At 39.5% G+C, this 25,707-nt stretch overlaps 2 protein-coding genes across 2 annotated transcripts in view; both read right to left on the reverse strand.

The window, feature by feature from the left end:
* Positions 1–4,170: 4,170 nt before the first annotated feature.
* On the reverse strand, positions 4,171–6,118 carry TTC32 (tetratricopeptide repeat domain 32). The gene is made up of 4 exons (XM_053973798.1): positions 5,911–6,118; positions 5,676–5,836; positions 4,725–4,861; positions 4,171–4,409 (listed from the first exon to the last, which is right to left on the reverse strand). Exons 1-3 carry the CDS (start codon positions 6,021–6,023, stop codon positions 4,734–4,736), a joined length of 402 nt encoding a protein of 133 aa, XP_053829773.1. The 5' UTR covers positions 6,024–6,118; the 3' UTR covers positions 4,171–4,409; positions 4,725–4,733.
* A 1,035-nt stretch (positions 6,119–7,153) lies between these two features.
* The window catches only part of WDR35 (WD repeat domain 35), a 41,949-nt gene continuing 23,395 nt past the window's right edge, over positions 7,154–25,707 (reverse strand). Inside the window, exons 13-27 of the mRNA XM_053973790.1 lie at positions 24,948–25,017; positions 24,148–24,201; positions 22,232–22,341; positions 20,504–20,714; positions 19,850–19,930; positions 19,588–19,724; positions 17,142–17,345; positions 15,188–15,334; positions 13,968–14,100; positions 13,203–13,313; positions 11,600–11,764; positions 10,541–10,681; positions 9,608–9,764; positions 8,757–8,997; positions 7,154–7,881 (exon numbers count right to left, since the gene is read on the reverse strand). Coding sequence (XP_053829765.1) covers positions 7,731–7,881; positions 8,757–8,997; positions 9,608–9,764; positions 10,541–10,681; positions 11,600–11,764; positions 13,203–13,313; positions 13,968–14,100; positions 15,188–15,334; positions 17,142–17,345; positions 19,588–19,724; positions 19,850–19,930; positions 20,504–20,714; positions 22,232–22,341; positions 24,148–24,201; positions 24,948–25,017 — 2,113 coding nt within the window. The 3' untranslated portion in view covers positions 7,154–7,730. The remainder of the gene's footprint in view (positions 7,882–8,756; positions 8,998–9,607; positions 9,765–10,540; positions 10,682–11,599; positions 11,765–13,202; positions 13,314–13,967; positions 14,101–15,187; positions 15,335–17,141; positions 17,346–19,587; positions 19,725–19,849; positions 19,931–20,503; positions 20,715–22,231; positions 22,342–24,147; positions 24,202–24,947; positions 25,018–25,707) is intronic.

Here is a 25,707-nt window from a genome sequence, read left to right on the forward strand (position 1 = left end):
CTGCTGCATGAGCAGTGCACTCTGCTGTCCACAGCCCACACTGCAGAGCCCAGCACGTTACTGCGTTTGCCACGCATGCATTTGCCAGGAGAGCACGCTCCCCGTTTTTAACAACAGCAGCAAATTCATAAATTTAGGTTAACTTTCTGTTAATCTAAAAAGGAGTCCTCTAGAAATTTGCAGACTGGGATGAAGGGAAAATAATTATGACCAAATGCTAGCTCTTCTCAGCACTCTCAGGCCACACAGGTGAGCATCAGGTCTGGTCTGGTGTAACTAAGGTTCATTTTGTTTTGCAGCCTTGCAGAGTATATTTAGATAAACTTGTCTGCAGTAAGTGGGATATCCCAGATCCTCCCCTTTTGCCCTAGAAAACCAGGAAGAGGTCCAGCAGCATTCCATACCCTTCACCCACTAACTGACAGATGAGGAGACTTTTCTCTTCCACGTACATTGGAAGGGAGATGGAAAAGGAGTGACAGACTTGCATTTGCATTTCAACAGAAATTTCAGGTCTCCCCCTTCCCATAGACAAGCCAAAGCAATTCCATATCCTTGGTCTCCTTCTCCTACCTTGGCTGCTGTTCATGGTGTAGATGATGATTTTCACACCAAATCTCACTGTGTGTTAGGGTTAGGCATTCCCTGTTTACCTTTGAGGGTGTCTTTCCCAAGGTATGATTCAGCCATGCTATTGCACGGGTGTACTGCTCTGCTCCTCCGTTCTCCTGGGATTATTCCTACCTCTCAGATGCTGCACAGGGAACTTCAGCACTTAACTCCTGTCCTAGATTGCAGTTTTCAGGCCTATGGGCTTAAACAGTTCCTTGGATTATCTTTCAGGAGCCACTCTGGTCATACCCCTGTAGTTGAACAAGCCTTCATTATTCACCCAACATGAAGAAAAGGAATTGTGAGAGAAGTTATTTTTAATGCATAGACAGAGGCGCACCAGAGTCCCCATGCTGGGGAGTCCCCAGCCTGGAAAGCACTGATCGGCCTTTTCCACAGCAACAGGAGCTAGTTTGAAACCTACTGTTGTGATGCCTGGGACACAGCTGGACCAGCTGTTTCTTGCTGGGATCCTTGCAAGGATATCCTTCAGGCCCATTTCATATGCTGGGAGACAAGGATATCCTTCAGGCCCGTTTCACATGCTGGAGACAAAGATATCCTTCAGGCCCATTTCACATGCTCCTTGTACAACACAAACACGAGTGATAAAAGAACTGATCTGTTGCAGCCTGAACAATTCAGGTTACAACACTGATCACCATGATCTGTAGGAAGCAGTGCTCTGGACTGTATCCAATCTCTGCCTGCTCATGCACTAAAGGGATCCTACAAGGAGAATCTTGGAAAGAATCTTAGGAAACGGACCGATGTTCTACTCAAATCGTCACAACATGCTGGAAGTGGGGACTCCAACTTGACCAGATCTCTCAGCAAACTGTTTTCATACAAAGCAACCAGACCTTCCATTCTGCATGAAAGCCGCTGGCTGGGGTCAAATCTGTTTCACTGATCCAGCCCCTGCCTCTGTTAAAAGGATGAGGCAGACGGCAGATGAACATCTGCTGACATAAAAGAATTTTGGATATTATCCTCCCACTAGCAATCTTCAGTTTTGAACATTGTTTTTGCTTTTCTGAATCCTTCCCCTCCTGACAGGCAACAGAGCATGACCTGCATAGCTGAGCTTGACGGAGATAGAGGTGTTCAATCCCCACAAAACTGGAATAGTGCACCTTTCTCTCCTCAGTCACTTTTTAACAAGGTTACCTGCTAGATGAGAAGTGCACAGTGCAGCCCTCACTTGTAATAGCCCAAGAGTTTCAGGCTTTTCATGCTGACCAAACCTCCATTGCTCAATCAGAAGGCAGGCATCTAGAAGAGGGACTTATTCTGGCTACTTGACAACCAAACCCTTTGGCCTCAATGTGCTGCAGCTTTCCATTTGGAAAGGCTCTCCTTGTTCCCCATGCTGTGATCACACTAAACAAGCATGAAACCCTTCTCACACTGCTCAGTGCCCTGCTAACTTTGGCATTCTGTCAGCTTTTCCCACCTTTCTGCAAAAGCAAGGGAAAGGCCTTGCAACACTGATAGTTGTGTGACAACTCCTCCTCCTATGTTTCAGTAGGACAATGGAGTCCTAGGGAAAAGCACAGGATGATTATGTTACTCTTTTCCTTGTTCTGTAAGGCAGTGATGTTATTCTTTGAGATTCTGTAACTCATTATGGAATTCACAGGGTTTTTCATAAGTTTAGAGTAAATCATCAGGTGAGAAGTTACTCATTGCCAAATTAACCCTGCCTACAGGAACAAGCCAAGCAGAGGGGCTGCCAGTGACAGCTGTGGAAGGAAAGTCAGGGGTTTGAGAGAGTAGGTTTATAGGTAGGAAACCTTGGGAAAGCAGCTGAGAATTATTCACGTCTGAAATATTTCTGGCCAGAGTAAAGAGAGTCACAGTGCATTAGCAGCAACCACCTCTCTGACTTACTGGTGCAACCCCTGACTTTGACAAGGGCAGTGGAACGGGCAGGACTGACCCAGGAGCTCCACAGAGGGATGGAATTCTCATGAAGAGACAACCCCTAAAGCCCAGTAAAAGTATAAAGCTACAGCACCTCACATTGCAAAGCATCCAAAGCACACAACCCTGCTCCTTTTACAGGCTGAGAGGTTGTGTGAATTTCACAAAACATTACATAAAAGAATTTTATTACTCTCCATTAGGCTTTTAATTCTTAAACTTTTATAACAGGAAACTTTGCAGGACAAGGGGAGTTACTAAATACATCCTCCTCTTCAAGTTTTGGGGTTTTTTTATACACATTATATACTGAACATTATGCCCTGTGGTGTGGAATATCCCTTTGGTCTGTTTGGGTCACCTGTCCCAGCTGTGTCTCCTCCCACACTCCCAGGCATCCCCAACATCCTCCCCAGCATGGCAGTACAAAAATGAGAAAAGGCCATGGCTGTGTGTAAGCCCTGCTCAGCAATAACAAAAACATTTCCATATTAGCAACCCTGTGTTCAGCACAAATCCAAAACACAGCCCCATACGAGCCACTGTGAAGAAAATTAACTCTACCCCAGCTGAAACCACCAGGGCTGTTTAATAATTTCAGGCTGAAAACCTGAAAGCCAGAGAACTAAGTGACTTGTGTGCAAGTGAAAGGGGAAAATGCGAAAACCTTACTGGCCAAAAATACCTTGAAAGAATTCCAGATTAAGCTGAAACATATGATGACAGTTCATCCTTTCACAGGAGAGACAAGGAAGAATGGACAAATGTGGAGAATTGGCAATTGCTCCCCAGCCCTGTGCAGTATTTCTGTGCCAGCAATTGCATGAGAAGTAATTAAACAACACAAAACAACACAAGCTGGAATATTATCTCTAGCATCTTTGTTTTCTAAAATACTTATTCACTGTTAATATTTTGATCTATATCCTGGCATTTTAAGTGTTCTGTGCAGAATCATATCTGTGATCTCTCTTCTCACAGTAAAACTTCCTAAGTCACATTCAACTGTTCATTACTGCTTTTTTTAATTGTCTTGGCAAGGTGAGTCATGAGCATGTTTAGTTCTAGCTCACCTTCTCACCATCAGTCAAGAGTTGGTAGGGTTTCTCAGTTTTTAAGACTGAGGTGGCATGAAGTGTGTCAAGTCATTGAATTATCTGTGTTGTTTTAGAGACAGAACACCAAGATAAATGGTAGCAAAGCATGTGCTTAACATATCAAGTCCAAAATTAAGACTTCTGAGGGGGAAAATATGGTCATTGCCTATTTCTCAAACTGTGAATGGTCACATACATATCATATTTCTGTAATTTCAAATGGTTAAATTTGAAAAATTTGCAGTCAAATGTCAAAAGCATGAGGTAAATGCAGCATTTTCTCAGCCCTGTTTCAAATTTGCTCATTGTGGCTGTTGCAGTTTCATCCCCACACTGAAAGTGGTCTCAGAGAGGCTGCTGGGAAGGATATCCAGAGGCTCCAGCCTGCTCTCACCACTCATCCCAATGGTCCCACCATCTTCAGTGAGCCCTGTGTTTGTGCAGGCTCCGGGATCATCCACGGAGGAACTCACCATAAGAAGCAGGAATGTCACTGGCATAATTTAAAAAACAAAATCCTAATGTTCATGTGAGCAATCAGAGAGTATTTCTTTTATTAGAACTTGTGTTGCTATGAACTTGCAACGGTGTTTCTTGCTGATGATTTACAGATTTCAGTAATGGTCCCTCCTACCATGCGAGAAATGAAGCTGCCTGGGTGTTCACAGCCAGCTCCATCAGATGGATTTCACACTGTATTGTTCAGGGAATTGATCTCTTTAATAAGGAAGAGAAAGCCACAACTCCTCCTGTGAATATTTTCTATGATAAACTCTGCAGACAATCATGAGATAAAAAGAACGTGTTCATTTTTGTTTTCAATTAAACTGGCCAATATATTTATTATAGCATTACAAAGTACTTTTGTACAAAATCTGTACATGTGTCTCACAGAGATCAACATTACACCTTCCCTCAAGAATAAAAATCCCAAATCCAGATTATTTTGCAATCATAATCAATTTTTAACTTATTTACCTAAGAATGAAGTTCTTCAACAGGTCATAAGAGATGTAAATGACCTTATGTTTCATCCATCAATGACAAAAATCACATGTTTAGCAGAATATTTTCACACCACATCACTACCTGAAATTTTCAATAACCCCGCTTCTGTTTTTCTTCTTTATCAAGAATAGCCTGTTTTAGACTCAATGCAGCATCTTCAAATTGGGGGTTTAACTCTAATACTTTCCTGAAATCTTTCATGGCCTCATCAAAGTCTCCTGTCCCAAAAAAGAAAAAAAAAAAAAAAAAGAAAATTATCTTTCAGCAACTGCTCATGCTCACAAACCTCTCACAACTCAAGAACACCTCCTAATACTTTCACCCACAAAGTAGCAGCTACTTCCTGGACCCACAGCATTTGGATTGTGCACAGGCCCAACTGGGAGTGAAAGTGTTTCACATCAACAACCAGAGCATGTATTTTTGAACCTCAAATGGACTTAAGGGTCAGTTCAGCCAGTTTATTTCTAAGAGAAAAAGGCCCACACCAATAATGAGGCTGCCTTAAGGCTGGCACACAGGCACAGAGCTTCCAGCTGGGGCCCGTGGCCTGGCTCCATTCTCCAGTCCCTCGACCTCTGCAATGGCCAAGCTCTAATAAAAGGCACAGGGCTGTCATTTTGTGATGGCATCATCAAAAACGGGGCAGAAATTCCCCAGAGGTGGCCGGCAGCCCACTGGAAGTCGAGAAGGCTGTGCTCACTGCAGCTACAGCTGCTTGGGAGATGCTCTACCTCAGATTTAACAGCAGTGTTTGGAACTGGATTGTTTTACCCCAGTGCAAATTTTTCCACAAGTCAACTACACCCACGGAACAGCATCGTTTCGAACGACTCCGCAGCACAGCCAGCTGCACAGGGGTGTACGCACAGGCTGGGCAGGCAGCAGCTGCAAGCGCTGTCACTGCAGAGACCGCGGTCGCGCCTGTCCTGGGGCGATGCCCGCCCTCGTCCCGCCCGTGCCAGGCGGGTGTCCCCGCCCGTGACCCGGGGCTGCCCGGGGCGCGCTGCCCTGCCCCGCCCCGGCTCGTACCCAGCCGGTAGCGCACCAGCCCGCGGTTGTAGTAGGGCACCTCGAAGCCGGGCTGGCACTCGATGGCGGCCGTGAAGTCCTGCACGGCGGCGGCGAACTCCACGCGCAGGTACCGCACCTGCCCGCGGTCGTTGAGCGCCGTGGCGAGGTCGCTGCGGGCACTGCGGGGACAGAGGGAGCGGCGTTAGCGGGGCCCGGCCCGGCGCGCCCGCCCCGGCCCCGGGCCCGGCGTTACCCCGCGGGGCTGCGGGCGATGAAGCGGCTGAAGAGCTCCTCGGCCGCCGAGAGCCGCCGCGCCCGCAGCTCCGCCCGCGCCGCCGCCAGCAGCGCCGCCGCCTCCCCCGCCATCGCGCTGACGTCACGCGGGGCGGGCGCGCCGTGACGTCACGGGCACGCCGGCGCGCGCGGCCACGTGAGGGACGGTGCTGGGCCGGAGAGAGCTGCCCGCAGAGCAGGAGCCGCACGCGAGCCACAGAAGTACGGCGATATCGGCCGTAACAACAGCGGGGCCACGGCGATGTCTGCGCCTCTGCTCCGCTCTCCTGAGACCCCACCTGCAGGACAGCGTCCAGCTCTGGGGCCGCGGCACAGGCACGACATGGAGCCGGTGGAGCGAGGCCAGAGGAGACCGAGATGATGGAAGAGCTGCAGCACCTCTCCTCGGGAAACAGGCTGGGAGAGCTGGGGTTGTCCAGCCTGGAGAGGGCTTTGTGGAGACCCCAGAGCACCCTCCAGTACTTAAAGGGGCTCTAAGAGAGCTGGAGAGAGACTGTTTACAACGGCATAAAGGGATTGGAGAAGGGAGAACGGCTTTAAGCTGAAGGAGGGACGGTTTAGGTTAAACATAAGGAAGAAATTCTTTACGGTGAGGGTGGTGAGACACTGGAACAGATTGCTCACAGAAGCTATGGATGCCCCATCCCTGGAAATACTCAAGAACAGGTTGGATGGGCTTTGTGCTACCTGGTCTAGAGGAAGGTGTCGCAGCCCTTGTCATCAGGCTTAAAGCAAGATGGTCTTTAAGGTCCCTTCCAACCCAGGCCGTTCTACTGCTCTGATTCTGTGGAGATGGGGTTTATCCTTACCTAGCCTGAGCTTAGGTGAGAGCACAGAAGAAATCCTGCGCTCTCCTCTCAAACGTGCCAAGGCACAATGTGAACAGCTCACTGTCACAGCTCACGGCTCTTGTCAGGCGGCCAGGTGCTGGCTGGCCTGGGCACAGCTCACCCCTGCAGCACTGCCAGAGCACAGGCCTAAACCAGCAGTGAGGTAGGACAGCAAGACATCGTTCCTTGGACCTTTGTGTCTAACAAGGGTGACACTTCAGCTCTTGAAATCCGTTCAACAGATGCAGGCTGTTCTCTCAAGCTACATGAAAAATGCCAGGTTCCAGGTTGCAAGTTCATGGAGGTTTCCTTAAGCTGTTGAAGATGACATCACCCAAGCTCAGGAACCCAACTGACACACTGACTGCTCCGTGTTTTCAAGCCCTTTATTTTATGGTGGGTTTAAATACACTTGGCAAAAGAAACCAGCACTAACATATGCTTATACTGGTATCATCACTTTAGTAATTCTAAACAGTAGTACAAAAACATATATGGTAATATTATCAAAACTATTGTAACAGTATTTCAACTCAGGAATCACTTCCTTCAAAAAACTGAATTCTGAGAAAACCCAGTAATTTCCTGTGGAATTAGAGAGAAAAAAAAATGGAACCTGCTCAGAGTAGAAGATATTGATATGAGCCTACATTCAATTCACATAGTTTTGAAACTAGGCTCAATGTACAATTCAAAAAGAATGCTTTTACCTTAAATCTTTTTTTAAAAGTGTAGCAAAAAATGGAATCTATTTACACAGTATTTTCTTCAGATAAATGGAAGCGGTAATGGTTTCTCTTGTGGGTTTTCTGTTTTGGTTTTGAGTTGTAGTGTTTCTCTAACAGCAGCACTAACTGCTTCAATACAATACCTGAGTTGTAATTCAAAAATAGTACCATTTTAGAGGCTGTTCTTAGCTGTCATAAATGCAGATACAGAGTCTTTATCCTCAGCTTACTGGGCTGTGGCACAGAGGACAGGCATTATAATGGCCTGCTTCTTTGGCTTTCATGCAATGCTTACACACACTGCACATCCAGAATTGATACTCCAGGATAGGGGCTCCTGTTGCAACACATACAGGCATTTTACCATCTCCACTATAAAAAAAAGAAGAAAAGAGTAAAGCTGAAAGAATAAAAATGAGGTGTGCCAGTTGTTACTAGCTCGTGTAACACTTCACTGTCCATGTAACCGAGTATATAAATCTTCACACCAGAGAATGCCCACCCCCAGAACCACACAGTCAACAAATCAGGACCAGCAGATCCAAAAGATGGAGTGAAAATACGCAGTGAAGGCCATATAAAAGTAAGGCCTGATTTAGACACCTGCACTGCTATTATACTCTGTCCTCTGAGGTCTGAAGGGTCAACAGAATCACAGCTGCTACTGAGATTCTGTACAGCTGCACAGTAGGGTCAATCAAGACAGGTTAAAATCCTGTTTGCTCAAATAAAATTGATTTCCATATTTACAAGTTCCATGCTCTCAGCAGGAAACGTCAAACACACTGTTGTGGGTACAGCCACTCCAAAGACTTACCCCTTAAATGTGCCCTTTATACTAATTTTAACTTCACGTATTGCTCTTTTCACACCAAGTAGATTTAGGTAATTCACAAAACACTGGAGACCTGTTAGTTAGTAATGGTTAAACAGTCCCTTGTTGATACTTTCAGCACTCCACCACGGAGATGCAAAGTTACATCTTATGCCCAGATCTATGGGCATAAGTTACATCTTTATGCCCAGATCCTTGAATGCAGTCAATTTCTATTTTTCCAAACAACATAGTGCTGTATTACCTTCCTCCAAACTGGCTAACTCCTGCCTCATTCTTGCCCAATATTTGGTTTAAGCAGCAAAGCACTTAATTAATTTGGTCACACACAAAACCTGCTAAAACCCAAAATATAGCGAAAAGCAGAAAAAAGTGACAATATTATTACAGTATCATATAAAAATATACCCACCTCTCAAGAACATCATCCAGATCAGGTGTTTTGTTATACTTTGGTCTGTATCTTGTGAATATCTGTAGAGCAAGCTCTTCATACTGTTGCCTCTGCTCTGGCTTAAGCGTTTCCAAGGATTCTAATTTAACAAAGGCTTTTGAACAAGTATCAAATGCTCTGTTTGCACATGCACAGAGTGCCAAAAGGGAATAGATTTCAACTGCAGGAATAATGTCTTCATAATCTCGCAAATGAAGAGCTAAAAATATGAAAAAAAAAGAAATCCAAGGAAATTATTACACATCTTCTGAGAAGTGCAAACATCTGTATGAAATAGTTGCTCCTAGACAACAGTATTAATTCTAAAAAATTGGACAAAATGAACTACAGTCTTTTTATTGACATGACTGTGAAGCATTGCTCTAAAAAAAAAAAAAACTAGGAGATACCACTTGGAAATTGATGTCTTCTTGAAACACTTTATTTTGGTTGATTGGTTTTAAAAATATTAGAAGGATTTGAAATCTTCATTACTTGGACAAAGTACAAGTTGCTATTTTTTTCTCTAATTCCCACAGATTTTTTGTGAATCTCTACAAGAAGGTCTGATGTAAATTCAGGTATGCCTTATAATTTAGGGAGAGAAACAAAACAGTCAGCAGAACATCTACCGAGATTAACCAGTTTACCAGGTAATATTTGGAAGGATTTGCTTCAGCAAAGTCCTTTCCAGATATTGTGACTGCAGCCATATTCAATTCATTACATGGTTTTGGTTTAAATTCCATGGATTTATTAAGAACTGAAAAATGTGGCAGCTATAAAAGACGTTATGTGCTGATTTTACAGGGTTGAAAATGAATTCTTACCTGTTTTAAGTGCTGCATCTACAGAACCTTTATAGAGCTGTTTTTGTGCGAGTATGAAGAAGTGGTAAGCCTCAGCTCCTCGCCAAGCATTGTCTGCAAAGCGATTTGTTGAAGAAAGAACATCTTCTTCCAGCAAACCAGCCAAAGCTGAAGCACTCTGAAAACAAACCAGTATCACAAGTAATTTTTCTATGAAACAGATACAGCAGAAAATGGGGATATATGAAAAAAGCTTTTCTATACTTGGTGATAACAACACTGTCTGTGTTAAGTAGGCAAAATACAAATGGACCTACAGTGAGCATTGTCAGGTGTTCTGTACAAAGCACAGGCACAACATTTTCAAAGATAAATATCATATACATGTGTATACAAATATATTTTGTGCACATCTGCAGACTGGTTCATAGTTTGGATTAGTACTTCATTTCAATACCAGAGCTCTTAAAAATTTGCTTAAACTATTTCATTTGTGCATATGAAGATGAATATGTGAGCAGAGAAAAAAAATTCTTCCATTTGCTTCCCCTGTATCTGGAGCCATCTCCCTGCTGAATTACAGCCAACATAGCTTAATCTAATCACAGATCACCCTTTGGGATCAATACTTAAATGAATATGAATAAATACTAAAAGAACAAGAGTCTTGCAGGAAGTTTCTTAGTATGGTTTTCATTGTTATAGTGAAAATATTAAGAAAACTATGTTAAACTTAGGAAGAAAAATATCTATTAATACATAAGATTTAAATGTTTTAAAATAATACTTGAAACAATATGTTTTCATGGGGAACTTGCTTGAAGGAAAGCTTTGTTCTTAACAGGGAAAAGAGTAATTAAAAAAACATTATAGGCTCCCATGAAGATGGCTTGCTTAATTCTGACTAGCTAGCAGATACCAGAATTCAGAAAGGGGGAAAAAAAAATACATTACCTCTGAACTTTTCTCTTTAACTTTTCCCCTTTGTGCATTTTGCCTTTGTTCATGACACTGTTCCATAAGTAAGGCTGACAGCACATAAAGCTTTTTAACTCGCAAAGGCTTCGTCCTTTTCTTTGACTCTTCATCTGCAATCTTAAAAAAAAAAAAAAAAAAAAAAAAACACCAAAGGGATTTAATTCTCTTGGACAACTGCATGCTTGTACAAAACCTAGGAAATCATGCCAAGAAATGATTCTGCCTTTAAATGCAATAATTTAGACTGCAAACAGAACTATAAATGAAAATGTCAAAGTGAAGTATGCACATTATTTTATATTTATTTGGTTAACATGTATATAAAGCCAAGTTCTCAGGAAGGATAAATCAGTGTAACCATGTGTAAGTCTAGTGATCTAGTATAAAAATAAACTAAAAAATAGCAATTTTTAAACCCATATATATCTTTCAATAAGGTCTGGTGGTTTTCCCAGAAAAGAATAATGGCTTTTGAAAGTAACATATATGATATATATTATATATATATATATATATATATATATATATATATATATATATATACACTGCTATAAATATTTGCTGTAAAAATCACAACTAATTGAAGAACTATACCAAAATTTAACTTCTAGTTCTTACTGTTTTTTTTTTTTTTAAGGAGATAAAAATAACTCCCATGATATCTAAAATAATGTGGACACTGCAACCAGGCCAGTCTACCATACTCTTTTACTAGGCAATGCAGGGCATCAGGACCTTTTCTGAGGTGCAGTTCATCTCCTACTGAAAGTCTCAAAATATTTAAATAGATGGCTTGTGTCCCCAAAGTCTCCTCTCCACTAGCTACAGAGGACACCCAGGGTAACTATTACACATAGAGATACCTGAGCTCTGGGAGTTGGGTTCATCTTTGCAGTATCCTGTATGATGACATTTGCTTATTGCCTAAACATTGTTAAAACTAAAATAACCCCAAGAGAATAAAAGTAGCACAGAAATAGTAAGAGCTAGTCCACAAACTCCAGTCATTTGACATAAAAATAAAACCCACCATACCTTGAACATGAGCTTAGCAGCTTCAAAGAAATAATTGGCTTTACGATAGAGTTCTATAGCATCAAGGATTTTGTTCTTTTCCAGTAAATGACTTGCATATCTGGCTAACAAGGATCCAATCTCTTTCATATTGTGATTTTTGGCCAGCTCCACGGCTTTATTCCACTAGAAATTACAGGAGACAATTATTAATCTCATGTTTTCAAATACACTCTCAGAACAAACCAGTTATCCATGAACAGACTGCAGCGTCTGTGTGCAATATTTCATCACCATTTTGAACCAGACTACTATAATATTAGCATAAAAAGAAAGAGAATACAAATGCTTACATCATTTCCAATCATGTGATGCAGCAGTACTGAAAAAAATGCTGGACCAATGTTGGGGTAACAAAACAGAGTACTCTGGACCTTATTAGCATAAGAGACTTGATAACAGGATGCCTTGGCAAGAGCAAACAGAACTTTGAGAATTAAATCAAGATTGCAAGAAGATCAAATCAGACGGATTTACCGGAAAAAAGAAAATTACATCAGACTTCTGCAAGCAAGAGATGTTTAAAATATAAATTTGTTTATGTGATCTTTAACCCAATCATCGTAGTAAAACATTACTAGCCTTCCTAAAACACTATATAAACATTTGTAGTCCACAATAAAATCAGATTCTTTGACAATCTCAAAGTCCTCCCTGTCTCTCTTCATTGCTGATAGACATCTGTCCAAAACTACATATAAAACAGTTGCTTCTACTTTTATGAAAGCTATGCAAAATCATTTCACTGTAGCTCATAGCTGGGCATGTGGATTTTAACCAAGAAAAGTCTAAACCAGACTCTCAGAAGCATGTCTGAAAGAGGACCTCAGCCCAGAAGCTTAAAGCACACAGTAACACTTATCCTTCTATACATCTCATTTTGTAGGTGAATTTTCCTGATTTTCAGTGGTTTGGCTACTGTGTTTGCCCCAGATGAAAAGTTTGGCAGGACTGAGATCTTAACTGAATCTCACACCTAATAGCTCTTCAGATCCATAAACTAAGAAACTGTTCACAAAAAGCCAGCCCTAGTCAGTCCTGCCATTCCCATCCATCAAGTTCCTCATAGCCATCCTCAGTTTTTCCCTTATTTGTGTTGACACAGACATTTGCACAGGTTAAGTCATACCAGGAAACAGCTCTAGTTATAAACATGCAGATTAGTTTCCAGCTCAGCTTTTTCCAGCTACGTCCTCATGCTGTCACAAACCCTTTTGCATCTATACAAAGAAGGAGGGGGATGTGGTAAATATCCAGAATGGACATCTGTCTCTTCTCCAGTCTTCTCCCAGTCCATCAGGAGGCAGCACAGCCTAGCTCCATAGAGCCTACTAATGTCTGTATGCTGAGCATGCTGCTCACATACCCTGCATGTTGCTTTGCACTGCCCCTCCAGTGGTTTAATCTTAATCTCAGAGAACTGTCTTAAGCACTGAAAGATGAATTTTCCGGAAATTATGACAAATCATCTCACACTTAACAAGGATTTGTATTCTATTGGGCATTAGGATAGAAATGTCACTGTTAACCTGGTATTATTACAGATTATCTCCTGCTGTTTTACCTGGTTGAGATGCACACAGGTATCCACGGCATCCTTTGGTCGATTACATTTCAGAAAGGCTGACACAGCTTGTTCACACATCCCCACTCTCACAAACATATAAGCTATATCCTGCAAAAAGCATCAGCACTGTATTAAATTCACTTCTGCATTTTTAGTACATTGTGCAGCAACAGCAGTGCTCCTGTTTGGTTAATTTAAGTCCAAGAGGGTGGGGAATGGGTTGTTTGCTTCATGGACCCTGTGAAGGCATCAGGCACTGTTGTAAATCTTTAGAACAGTGTGGTAGTCTCACACACTGCTTCTAAACTAAGAAAGCTATTACAATGAGGTTAAAAGAAAATGCTGTCTTGATTTACTGGAAAAGGCATTAAAGGAGCATGTTTGGCATTTTTCAAGCATTTTGGATTGTCAACCACAGCATTGTTTTAAATTATCTATTGTTTAGTAGGCAATTTCCTGCTACATATACACACCTATACCCTGTACACCCATATATCCCACACACCCTATCCCATCTACTTTCCCTTCTTTTAGAGTATTGTCAGTCAGGTCATTCTGGGGAATTGGAACAATAAAAGAAGAGTGATGAAGTATGAAAACAACAGTAATTAGTAGAGATCAATACCACAGTAACACCATCGCACTTAAGTGAGTAGGTCATACACTGCATTCATTCTCTCATTCTTAACCCTCCCAAGATGGGAAATTTTAAATAAATAGTTTGGTATAAGACAATGAACAATAAAGGTGCTTTCTTCTTACAGGAAGCAATTTATGATTCTCTGGAAGTGAGTTGGCCAAATTCTCCAGTCCTTGGTAGTCTTCTAGCATGTAGTAACATTCAGCTAAACGTTCCTGGTTTTGTCCTTGGACATAGTACTGTACAGCATTTAACCTAATAAGACAAAAAAATGTGATGGCTTGTGATGTATAAACACAAGAGAAGTTTTAATTCTGTAAGCCTTTTGCATTTGTAAATTTTAAATCACATTATTTTAAATAGGTAACTTTGCTTGAAAAACTTTCATAGCTAGAATCTCACTGTTTTTCCAAAATATTTTTACAGATCATTATATTAAAAGTGTAGCAATATTGATTCTCTGACTAGCATAAGTTTAGGAAGTCTTCCCACACCTGCAGAGATGAGGGCAGACAATGGACAACTTACAGCTAAATTTCCAGAAAAGGGCTTTACTCTTGTGCTTCTGTATTTTAAAATGCAAACACCAAGACCTCCAAGGCCATTCTCCAAAGTTATCTAAAGCATCTAAAACTCAACTTTCAAAATCTAATCACAAATTTCCAGCTGCATTGTGACAATAGTTTGGATAATGGCAATACATAATGGAGCTGTGGAAGTCTAAGACAGAGGCTTAGAAGGCAACAACAAATGTTTGTGAAAATATTCCCTGCAAGTTATTAGCTATGAAGACATTACCTCTGGCTCAGTAATCACCTGACTGCAAAATGTGTTCTGGAGACATACCATTACAGCTGTGCACTGCACTTAAAATCTTCCTTGGGTGCCCAGTTTGGGCAAGAGCTGGAGACAGATTAAGGTCAGAGAACTCTGGACACCTTCTCAAATATTTGTGGTTTAAAGCATTTTAGAACATTCACTGAGAGTTAGTAATTCTGTACTACTTTTAATCCCTTTTGGGTTTTTTTTTTTAATACGTTCTATATCCAGACTAATATAACTATAGTTATTCCTCTTTCCTTCCCTTCCTTTGAAGCAGACAGACTTTTGGCAAAGCAGAGATTTATATCACCTTTGCCCTTTAGGTAGCTGACCAGCAGCTCTCTGTTTATCGTACCATGGAACCATAGAGGTATGAGCTAAATCTCATTATTCCAAAATTATCCAATGTATTGCATCCTGCCTTTCCTGATATCCGTCCCTCCTCATAAATTAAGTCTTGTCATCAGTTTAATAATTTCCTCTGTAAGTTCCTTACTCCTGGTTCCTCTACAGACCATACCATTTCTGCCGGTCTGCAAAGTAGTCTCCAATGGCGTTGTGTGCCTGTTCCAGGAGGGCGTCATCCGAGTCCCCCGAGCCCGTCTTCAGCAGCTGCAGCACCCGGAACCAATCGCCCAGCTTGATCCGCAGCCCAATGGCAAGATCTCTGAACAGGAAACAGCAGGGAAAAGTCAAACACAACAAAACAGGTAAGAAACATCTCGAGAAAAGCACCCAAAAGTGTTTTCACCTGCAATGCAGGTATCAGAGTGATCCCAGGTAATTTGTTTACAATTTAAACACTATTCCATTAAAGCAAATACTCAAGAGAGCTCCTAGATTATATCACACGTATGCACTTCTTTATCAGCCACGCTCCTGTGTGAGGAGTTAAATGAGTGAGACAGCTGGGCTGATGTTGCTTCAGGCTCCCTCTTACTCTATTCTGTATTTTTCACTGCTGACCACTAAAAGAGATGGCAGCAGCTGCAAAAGGCTAAAAGCAAAAGGAAGGTGAGGGGAAAGACCAAGAAGCAACAAATATCAATAATGGAGGCTAAAGCTGAGATGTAATAAAATGGATTTCAAGACTTCTTTTCCAGATTCAGGGTGATTTTGGATAAAGGAGAAAGGACTCAGCAGTAGTTTTTCCTTTTTTTTTATTCATGCATACATATGACTCACTGTGTGTCTGTCTGGGATGTTTTTTGCACCAAATAGAATAATTCTATATTACCTCATATAAAAGTAATTCTGCAGGTGCGTAGAAAATAAATGGGAGAGACCTATGCCCTTCTTTTAAAAATGCCCTCAACTTACAAGTAAATTAAGGAAAGCACGAGAAAGTCAATGCAGTCAGCTAAGTATGACCATCTATCTAAAAACATTAAAATTTTATTTGAAAAATAGATTTATTTCATTGTGATTTATGGTAGATCCTTATCAAGATTTTTCTAATTGTGAAAGTTGAAACCAGTAAACAAAAAAGTAAGTTTTTGACTTCTGCAATTCTATGTCCGAATTTCTCTTCAGCCATGTGAAAAGGAATATGCCACATCTAAAACTGGTGCTGCAGTGTGACTGAAGTGCTGAGGAGGCAGCCCACATCCCCAGACCACCAAACTGCCAGCAACTAATTAATGTCATGCAAGGAAGTTTTCATTACCAGGCACTATTGGGCATCTCTCCCCAGCTTCTGCCTTCTCCCTCTGCCCTGCCACCCTGTCCCCCTTACTTTCATTCTTATAGCATGAAATAATAACTAATTTTTTTCTCCATCATTCTCTACTGTTTTTCATGGCTCCGTTTATCAAAGCTTAAAATTTTTTCATGTGCATAAGTGATTCATGTTTCTCCATGTTTGACCACCATCTACAGGCTACACTGCATAACTGCTGCTGCTGATTTCTCATTATCCTTTTTCAATAGACAGTGCTCTAGCTAATTACTTCATGTTAATTTATATTCCCAACAATACTAAAATTTTGCTTTGTTTGTTTTCATTCCTGAGCAAAAATTACACTGATTAGTTTCAATGTTTCACAGTTTCATCCAGAGTCCTTCTGTCTCTCCAAAGATTACAGTTCATTAAAAACTCTGTTGTTTGTATATGTAATTGAGAAGAATGTGTACTTGGCTACTAGCGCAGAGCAACACCACATAAATTAAACATTATTTAAGACTGTTTGTATTTTTGGAATCCCAGTTGAAATACCAACAAAATACTTGTGAAAAAAAACATGTATAAAATACAGCACTACCTAGAGCAGCCAAGGTTTTGTAAACAGTTTGGAATGCACTGGTTTACATACAGAACTGGTTATCTATAGACAAACCAAAATTCTCTCCATCTGATCCTTTTATGTTTTTGCAGAAACTGGTAAAGACTCTCCAGAGAAAACAGCCATTCCTGATTAAGGAATGCTTTTTTTTCCCCAGACTTTTCTACTGCTGTGATGTTTACATGCAATTACCTCCTGTCCATATCCAGATACATTCTTTCAGCTTCTTCAAATCTGCTAAAATAGGCTGCCACTTCTGCTTTCTTCATGGACTCGCTCTGCAGATTGCCCAGGTGCTTCACAAACTTAATGCCTTGATAATCTTTGCAACGCACAAAAGCTTGTTCAGCCATCTGCAGATCCAGCTTCTGAAGAGCAGCTTCAGCCAGGAGTCGCCTGTGTGAAAAACAAACATAGCAGATGGAAAAGCATCTATAGAGTAAATTAAATGAGGGTACATTTAACTAGTAATTATTTAAAGAAGGCATACAAGTTGTTGCAATTTATTGTTTACTAGCTAATCTTAGTACAGTCGTGTGTTTATTCCTAATACATTCTGTGATCTGACCAGTATTTGGTCAGGGAGAGATGTTCAAATAATTGCTAATATTCTTTAGTTCAGCTGTTGAGATGGACACTGGCTTGGGAGGAATGGGCAAGACTTGACTGTTACATTTATGTGAAATGTGTTGCTGATCTCAGTGCAGTTCCATTTATTTATTTCTCCCTATGCATTTGTGGAAACGTTAAGCCTTGATGGCAGCCCCAATCTAAGTGCCTCCAGCTACATTGGCCACAACAAATAAATTATCCTTCTGATCCAGATGGATCCATTTTCTGGTCCATTCCTGGTCCTGTTAGGACAGCAGTTTGGGACAGCAGGAAAAACCTTTGGGGAGCCTTATAATTGGTACTGCTCCATTGGTTAGTTCTGCAAATAGAGAATTCAGGCCAACCTGTGTGCATTGGGTGCTTGAATGGGCTCTAGAATTTTCTGCAAAAATAAGGCTATTTAAAATTTAGACTGACACTGTGAAACAAACTCAGTGCAGTCAGGCACTGACAAAACCACTAATATTATTGTTGTATTCAGTGACCCAAGCCATGTTAGGCAGTATCAGCTGTGTCTCTCTGAATGAATTTGAGAAGGTTGGTATCACTAAAACTCAAGTGCTTATCACTGACATCAAAGAAACCAATTGATCTACACATCACCCTGTTTGTTGCATTTTAGAAGCAAGGTCACTGTTTTGTTCTGATCTGGAATACACTGGCTTTATATCCAGCACTTCTAATCAATATCTTCTTCATAAATATGTGACGCGTTTTCTCTCATAATAAAAATAAAATTCACGGCAATTCCGGAGCAAGGTGAGCAGAATTTGACCTATATTTTATGATTATACGATATAGAACTTTTTCTGAGACACAGACTGGCAAAACTAATAGTCATTTTATATTAAGTGAACAGATGGTACTAGCAAAAAAACCATGAACAATTTCAAAGCTCCAAATATCTTCAGCTAGTTCAAGACATTTGTAAAAATGAAGACTCAAAACACTAACATTTCACCCTGCACACTCAAACTAATAAAATTATAGTATTACAGAAACTTTCAATATATAACTAGCAAGTCTTGTTTTTCAAAATGAACATTCTGGAGACAAAGGCACAACTAGATAGAAAGGAATGTTTTTTGGGACAAACTTTTAAAGCAAGGTGTCTTGTCCAGTCTTTCAGCAATTCTAAATTAATCTCTGAACCATCACAACTAACAGTGAACTCTCCAACCCCCCTGATGCAAGCTAAGCACCCAGTGCTGCAAGAGACCATTTAGCTTTGAAACAGATCCAAAATGATTAAAGAAAGGTACAGATAAGTAAACAGTCTCCGGAGAGTTAAGTCTCCTTCATTAAGGAACTTGTTAATGAAGTTTTAGGTTCTGCACTGACTTTTCATTAAATTACCTACTGAGGCCTTTATTCTTCCAGCCTTTCCAAGTTGGGATATTAAACAGATTTCCAGCACTCCTGTTTCCACAGGTTTACTCTCACATGTTTGCTCTGCAGGCTTTTCAACTTTAGTTAAATAGCTGAGCCATGTTTAGTTTAAGCATGCCACTATCTCCATTTCTCAGATTACTTCTGAGATGATGCATGGAAACACAACACACCCAGCCCTTCTCACTTCTGTCCTTCAAGGCCTGTCCAAATGCTACAAGGTTACTCAAAGTACTCTTATCCTGCTATCAGTCCGATGCGTTTCCTTTACTGGGTTTTAAGCTCTTTAATGTTCAATATCAAATATATAAATTTTAATTTAACCAACTTATCTTGCTGTTAGCTTTCATTTCCTTTAAATTCCCTCCAAAACACAAGGAACACTGTGTTTTGGGGCCCATATAGCACAGAGCAAAAAGTTGTCCTGAGCCTACACGTTATACCCACTATCATGATACAGCACATGCCTGACATTCTAGGTACTCCAACATTCATTAAATCATAAGTGATTGCAAAATGTATACTGCTTTGGCTTGTTTTAATTTGAAGGTTTTTATTTTCACACTAGATCTGTCTGAACAGGAAAAGAATAGAAAAGGAGACAAATTTAAACAAATTTGGCTTATAGAGATTTTACCAAAGTCTGGGATGTGGATTGTCTTCTATGAATTGAGAAGATTCCTCAATGCCAACTTTTTCAATCAATGCTCGACTGTCTCGTAATGACCGAATCTCGAAATTGATGATGTAATCTTTGTTAGGATGTTCAGGATTCTAACATAATGGATAAAGAAACATATTTTTATTCCTGATGACTTCTATTTTCACCCAACAAAATAGATATCTATCATTAAGAGAGACACCAACTTTTCCTACAAAATAAAATTAGTTATACTGACCTTTAATATTTCATCCAGAAGAACAGACTTGATTTCTAAATCTTCAAAGTTGCAAATATATCCAGATGTTTGTATAGGTTCCTGAAAGTTAAATAAGTTATAAAGGAATGAACTTGTATTCTGTCTGACTAAATCCTAATCAAATCTGTTAAGTATACATTAAGATACATTCTTCTCCAAAGTAGGATATACTTGCACTTCCAACAAGAAAAAAATACTATAATCATGAACATTATTGACAATTCTGTAAATATAATTAAAAACATCATTAAAAATCCTCATGTTTTCTGCAACTAAATTATGATAATGAGATAGAGTAACACCTGCCAATATTTAGATTCAACTGAACTGTTTTACAAGTATTTCTACTAAAATTGCATTTAGGTATTCCAAAGCATCCAAAAAAAATATGCTCCTGAAAATCTCATACACTTAAGAAAAATATAACACCATTTTTACGTTTCTAGGACTGATCATTCATTTTACCTATATGGTCCAAAACAACATTCCCAAAATTCCTAAGATTTTGAGGTTTATATAAACAAACACTTGCAGAACTGAATGATAAGCACAACAATAATACTGTTCAAGAAAGAGCTATTAACCTAAGAGTGAATTTTTTTAAATGAGTAGTTTATGTATGTTGATATTTACCTCTGGATCCAAGTTTCTGAAAACATACATTCTTGTTTTCTCCATCATTGCAAACAAGTCCGGGTTGTCCTTGGCCCATTTCATGTCCCAGACGTCTTTGCGCTCCAGTTTCAGCTGCCCGCCTGCCTCCTGCTGCCCCGCGCTGTCTGCAGCCCGCGCGTCCAGGTCCAGGAAAGTCAGAACCCCTGAAAGGTCGATGATAGCGAGACGACTGCAGAAAAACAAACAGAGAAGAAATAAGCTAAATGACACTACTCAAGGCTGTAAATCTGAAATAGTTCTCTAACCTGGCACACTATAATTCTATAGATTGCATGAGATGCTGTTGTGTGCCTGAACCAGCACAGATCCATATGGTTTTCATGTATCTGCATAGCAGAGACCAGATACATGGAAAGATGTTCTTCATCTGCTCACACAGGATCTGGCCCTGCAAAGGTTCTGAAATATGCCCATTTTTATATACAGCGTTTTGAAGATACATCAGATACCAAGTAGAAGAAATTACAGGTCTATCCCTCACCAAACTTTTCTTGACAAAGACTCAAATTAACAACTGAACAGAATGGGTTTTCCTTATTTACAAGGAGGCAATGAAGAAGATTAGTAAATTAAAAAGTAAGTGTGGTGATGCAGACTGTTAATTCCTAAAATGTGATTTCTTGCGTTTCTACAAAGGGTATTCTTCACTTTTTTCCAAGGCAATGTTAAGTATAATCCAATTAATCTTTGAAGTCATTTAAAATATGGGAAAAATACAATTTCTAAAAGGCTATATTTGAAAATTTACAGTTGCATAGGTCTTCAGTGAATCATAATAACCTGTATTTGCCACAAGGCCATTTTAAAAGCATTTCTAAATATTGATAGGTAGACAGCCTTAATCCCTATTAAAATTTCAAATGCAATTTAGAAAATTAACCTCAAAATGCTTATGGATCTGAGTTTATTTCTCTAGAACAAAGTCATTTAGGAAGAAAACAGCTTGGGTTCAAAACAAAATGAATATGGCTCTGACTAGATCACGCTGCCTTTTAAGCAAAGCAATCTATTTTTGGGCTACACCTGAAGAGGCAAGAGATCTCTACACATATATTATTAATTTTGCTTGAAATTTTAAAGTTATTTTGAAGTGATTAAAATGGCCTTGCTAATTCTTGTGTATTTTTGCCTTTTCTGCCAACACTCTCATGCACTCTCTTGCAAAAAAAAAAGCTGTTGAGTAGAAAACAACTTTAGTATTAGCACAGATGAAGTTCAGGAGAACCAGACTTACTAGAAACATCACCACTAGTTATAGCCTGTAACAATGGAAAATTAAATGGGATGAACAAAATTTCCAGGCTTTAGAAGGACACAGAAATAGAGAGAAGTAAAAGATATAAAATTTCAGGTTATGACGTAATTTTATCAATTCATGTTATGATCAAAGGAAGGTTATGTTTGGTTCATCGAAGAAAACAAAGGTATTTTCACGTACATAGGGTGTAAAACATAGGAGGCCTTTACTAACAGTCTCTCAGAACAATGACTGTCCAGATGGAAATAATTAGTAATAAATAAATGGTTAAGCAAACATTAAGAACAACTAAAATTAATAAATGGTTTATACTAAATTAAAATTAGTACATAATTATTATAGAATTATAGATTTCACAGAATTATCACAAATTTTAGTGCTTGATTTTGAAATTGGATATCTGTGTTAGAAACAGGTCTGTAACTTACCTGGAGTTACAGTTCAAAGACAGCTGATAGGCACGACAGTCCAGGGTATAGTTCTGCACCACAGCCACACTAGGGAGGCTGTATCTCTGAATAGTGCCAGATTCTCTTCCCTAGAGGAAAGCAATGCTGCCTCAGTAAGAGAATTTGTCCATCAGTAAACCCTTTAAAACGGTCTTATTTATATGCGGTTTTAGACAAAAGAGCTTTGGGCTAAGTGACAGAGCATGAGTGAAAAGACGGAGTCATCACCCTAAAAGTTCTGAATTCTGATATTTAAACAAGATAGTCTAAGATGCTACAATTGACAAATCTGCTTAAATCAGGGATGTTAAAACAAATAGTTACAGTCCACATCTAGCCCACAGAATTTCAGGAGTCATGACCCTCCAGACAGGGTCTACATAATAAAACAGGAGAGGTGTGAAAAGATTCTTGTCCCACACTGGTAAATCCCCTCAAAGAGTTTCATATAGCAGCACCAGCCCAGGTCTGAAAGCAGGACAGCTCTGCTTATGTGGGGCTGTCTGCATACCAACAAGTCTCACCAGTTACTGCAAGACCAGAGCTAGATTTAAAAGGAAATGCTATAAAATATACTGGCCATTCACAGGCTTGAGTAACAGGAAAGAAATCTAAGTAGTAGTGTGGTTTATCTTTATTTTGCTGAATGAAACACCAGTTCCCTGCATCAAGATACCATCAGGCCATCAGGGTGAAAGGAGTGACATCCCTGAAATGAAACGATCACTGCCACTATTTTCTTGTGGTGTTTCTGTAAAAGTCAACAACATATCCAGGTTGGTTTGCCTACTGTTCAACTCTTATGTTGGAAATGAGTCAACATTACATTTCAACAGAGAGAAACCTTTATTTCTTCTTTCCCCAAAGCCATCCCTAACATCCTCAGCATAAATTACCATTTTTTACTTTTTCACAGTTGTATACCCTATAGACTAAACAAGCAGATTAGTTCAGAAGTGTTAGAAAATTGAATCACTATCATATGCATTCAGCTTCAGCACATTTATCCAGATCTAGTCTCAAAGGCATTTCTTCTCATTCCTTTCCTTTAAAAAAAAGTCACAGATTAATTATTGTCAGAAGTTCATTTTCATATTCTTCAAGCAGCAACAATCCCATAGTCACCTATTAACCATCACACTTCTTTTGTCCATGCTTTCTCCCATGACCCTCTGATTTTGTAAAATCCAGTCAAAGGATAAAACAAAAAACAACAAAAAAAAAATCCACACTAGAATCAGAACATGACAAAACAAGATCTTTCCTGGAAGGTGGAAAAGACAAAGAAACACTGCTCTTTCTATCTCTTTGTTCTGTTCAGTTAGTTTGCTATAAAGCCCACATATAAGTTTGTTCATCTAATGAGATCACTTTCCAGCTTAGAACAAAAAAATGCACCAGCTTTTTGGCATTATTCAATACCTCACATATCTGTATAATACAGAGGTGTATTCATCTGTATATAGTACAGTGCCATGCATTATACCATTAATATGTAAACAGACAAACTTTGTAAATCTTTGTGTCTAGAACATACTATCTCAAAGAGACTTCTCAGGATTCAGATTACAAAATTAAGTCCTAACCTAGACTTTATAAAATCCTATATGTAAGTATTTTTTGTTGATGAAATGTGCTTGCCACAAGTATTAACTCAGGCAACTAGTAATTAAATTGCAAGTACTTAGTGAATTAGCCCTCCTAAAGAAAGAGTCCAGGCTAACAGAAGAATCCATTAAAGTTATCTTTGAGGAAGTTTAGAAAGAGATTTTGTCTGTGTAAATTCTAAATTCAGAAATGCTTTGAAATTATGACTGCTTATGAACATAGAGAGAAGAATCTTATGCCTACAAGCACAAGAGGCAATTAGGAGTTCTGTTAATCATGTAGCTTACCACAAGTAGTATCTTATCAGATGCTGTTATTGCACAAATTGGATCTCTTGTTCCCTGAAAGTAAACAAGTGATATCAGTATCAGTTTTACTGCAAAGGTAAGCGTGCCCTGCTAAAGAAAGATGGTTATTTAAATAAACAAGAGTGTTGCTAAGTATCCACATGAAAAGGAGCTATCAAACCCTGTCAGCATACAGTCTGTGGATAGTTTATGGTATCAGTAGCCTTTGCTATGGCAATCATAACAATAATATTAACAGCTTCCTTTCTTTTCCTGACCCTCCCTCCAGAAAAATAAGAAACTCAAAATGTAACAGATGTTTAACAGAAAATACAAGAAAGCAACAATCCCTGACTTATGAGGGCTGTTAATTAATTAATTTCAGGTATATTAGTAAGTACAGCCAGCACTTGTACACACACATGATGTGCAAATGGCCAAAAACACTAGAAAATATCATAAAGGTTATTGAGTTTCAACAGTTATATTTTGTTGAAGTAAGGGGAGCTGCTTCTGACCAGGAAGACAGCAGGTGCTGTCACCTGTCACACCCAGAATACACTTTTTCCATGTTCTCTATAGTTTGCTGTATATTTCCAGTAATAACACAATGACACAGTAACAGCACCCACCAGAGGGAAGAAGCATAACACTTAAGTAAAAAAGGTAGAAGTAAAAGAAATTTTAAGTACAACCACTTATACTAATGAAAATCTAAGAAAATAAATAAATCAACACTAATTTCTGCTCTTTCAAGCTAACAGCGACACCACAATAAACTAGTTCATAACATCACTCACTTCAAAAGCTCTGCTGTAATCAAGGTGTCCCTCTGCAGACCCTGAAAAGGTGTCATCAATATGATAGATCCTGTAGAGAAGGAAAGTTAAAAGAAAAAAATGAGTCCAAAGAAAGGAGCATCTTTGGTAGCATCGGTATGTTCCATCCTTGAAGAAAAAACCATTGGAATTGGAGAAGAGAATAAAAGCTATGCCTGTTCTTATGTTCAAAAGCATCCCCTTTGATAAACCTGCTTTATACTGTTATAAAGATATGGCAGTTGCTTTCACTTTCACAGCCCCTGATGGTCTATTCCGCTATGATCTGTAAACTTTCATCCTGTAACAGTAATTTCCTGCTGTTACAGTTAAGTGTCCTGCTGAAAACCATCAACCACTCAGTTGTCCCTTTGAAACATGCACTTCCATATTTCCCCAGGCTTTTCTCCATAATTATGAAGTGCTTCACCTTCATATCCACAAAAACTTATGTATTACTGTATTATTCAAAACTTATAACTTCTCTTTTGCCTTAAAAATTAGCATTAGGAAAGATTTTAGAATGTTAAAATCCTCATTAATGCTGAATTACAACTATCTACCTTTTCCAGTATTTTTATCAATTTATAATCTTGTCCAAGGCTAGGACATCCAGGTCCTACAAAAATGTAAGTTATTATATCATGTACAAATATTACTCATTATTAGGGACATATGGTGACAGGAGATGGTAGGTTTATAGAAAGATGATATAGGGTAGAGATGATATGGAAGAACACAC

This window comes from Vidua macroura, chromosome 3 (assembly GCF_024509145.1).
Source record: "Vidua macroura isolate BioBank_ID:100142 chromosome 3, ASM2450914v1, whole genome shotgun sequence".
Classification (NCBI taxonomy): domain Eukaryota; kingdom Metazoa; phylum Chordata; class Aves; order Passeriformes; family Viduidae; genus Vidua; species Vidua macroura.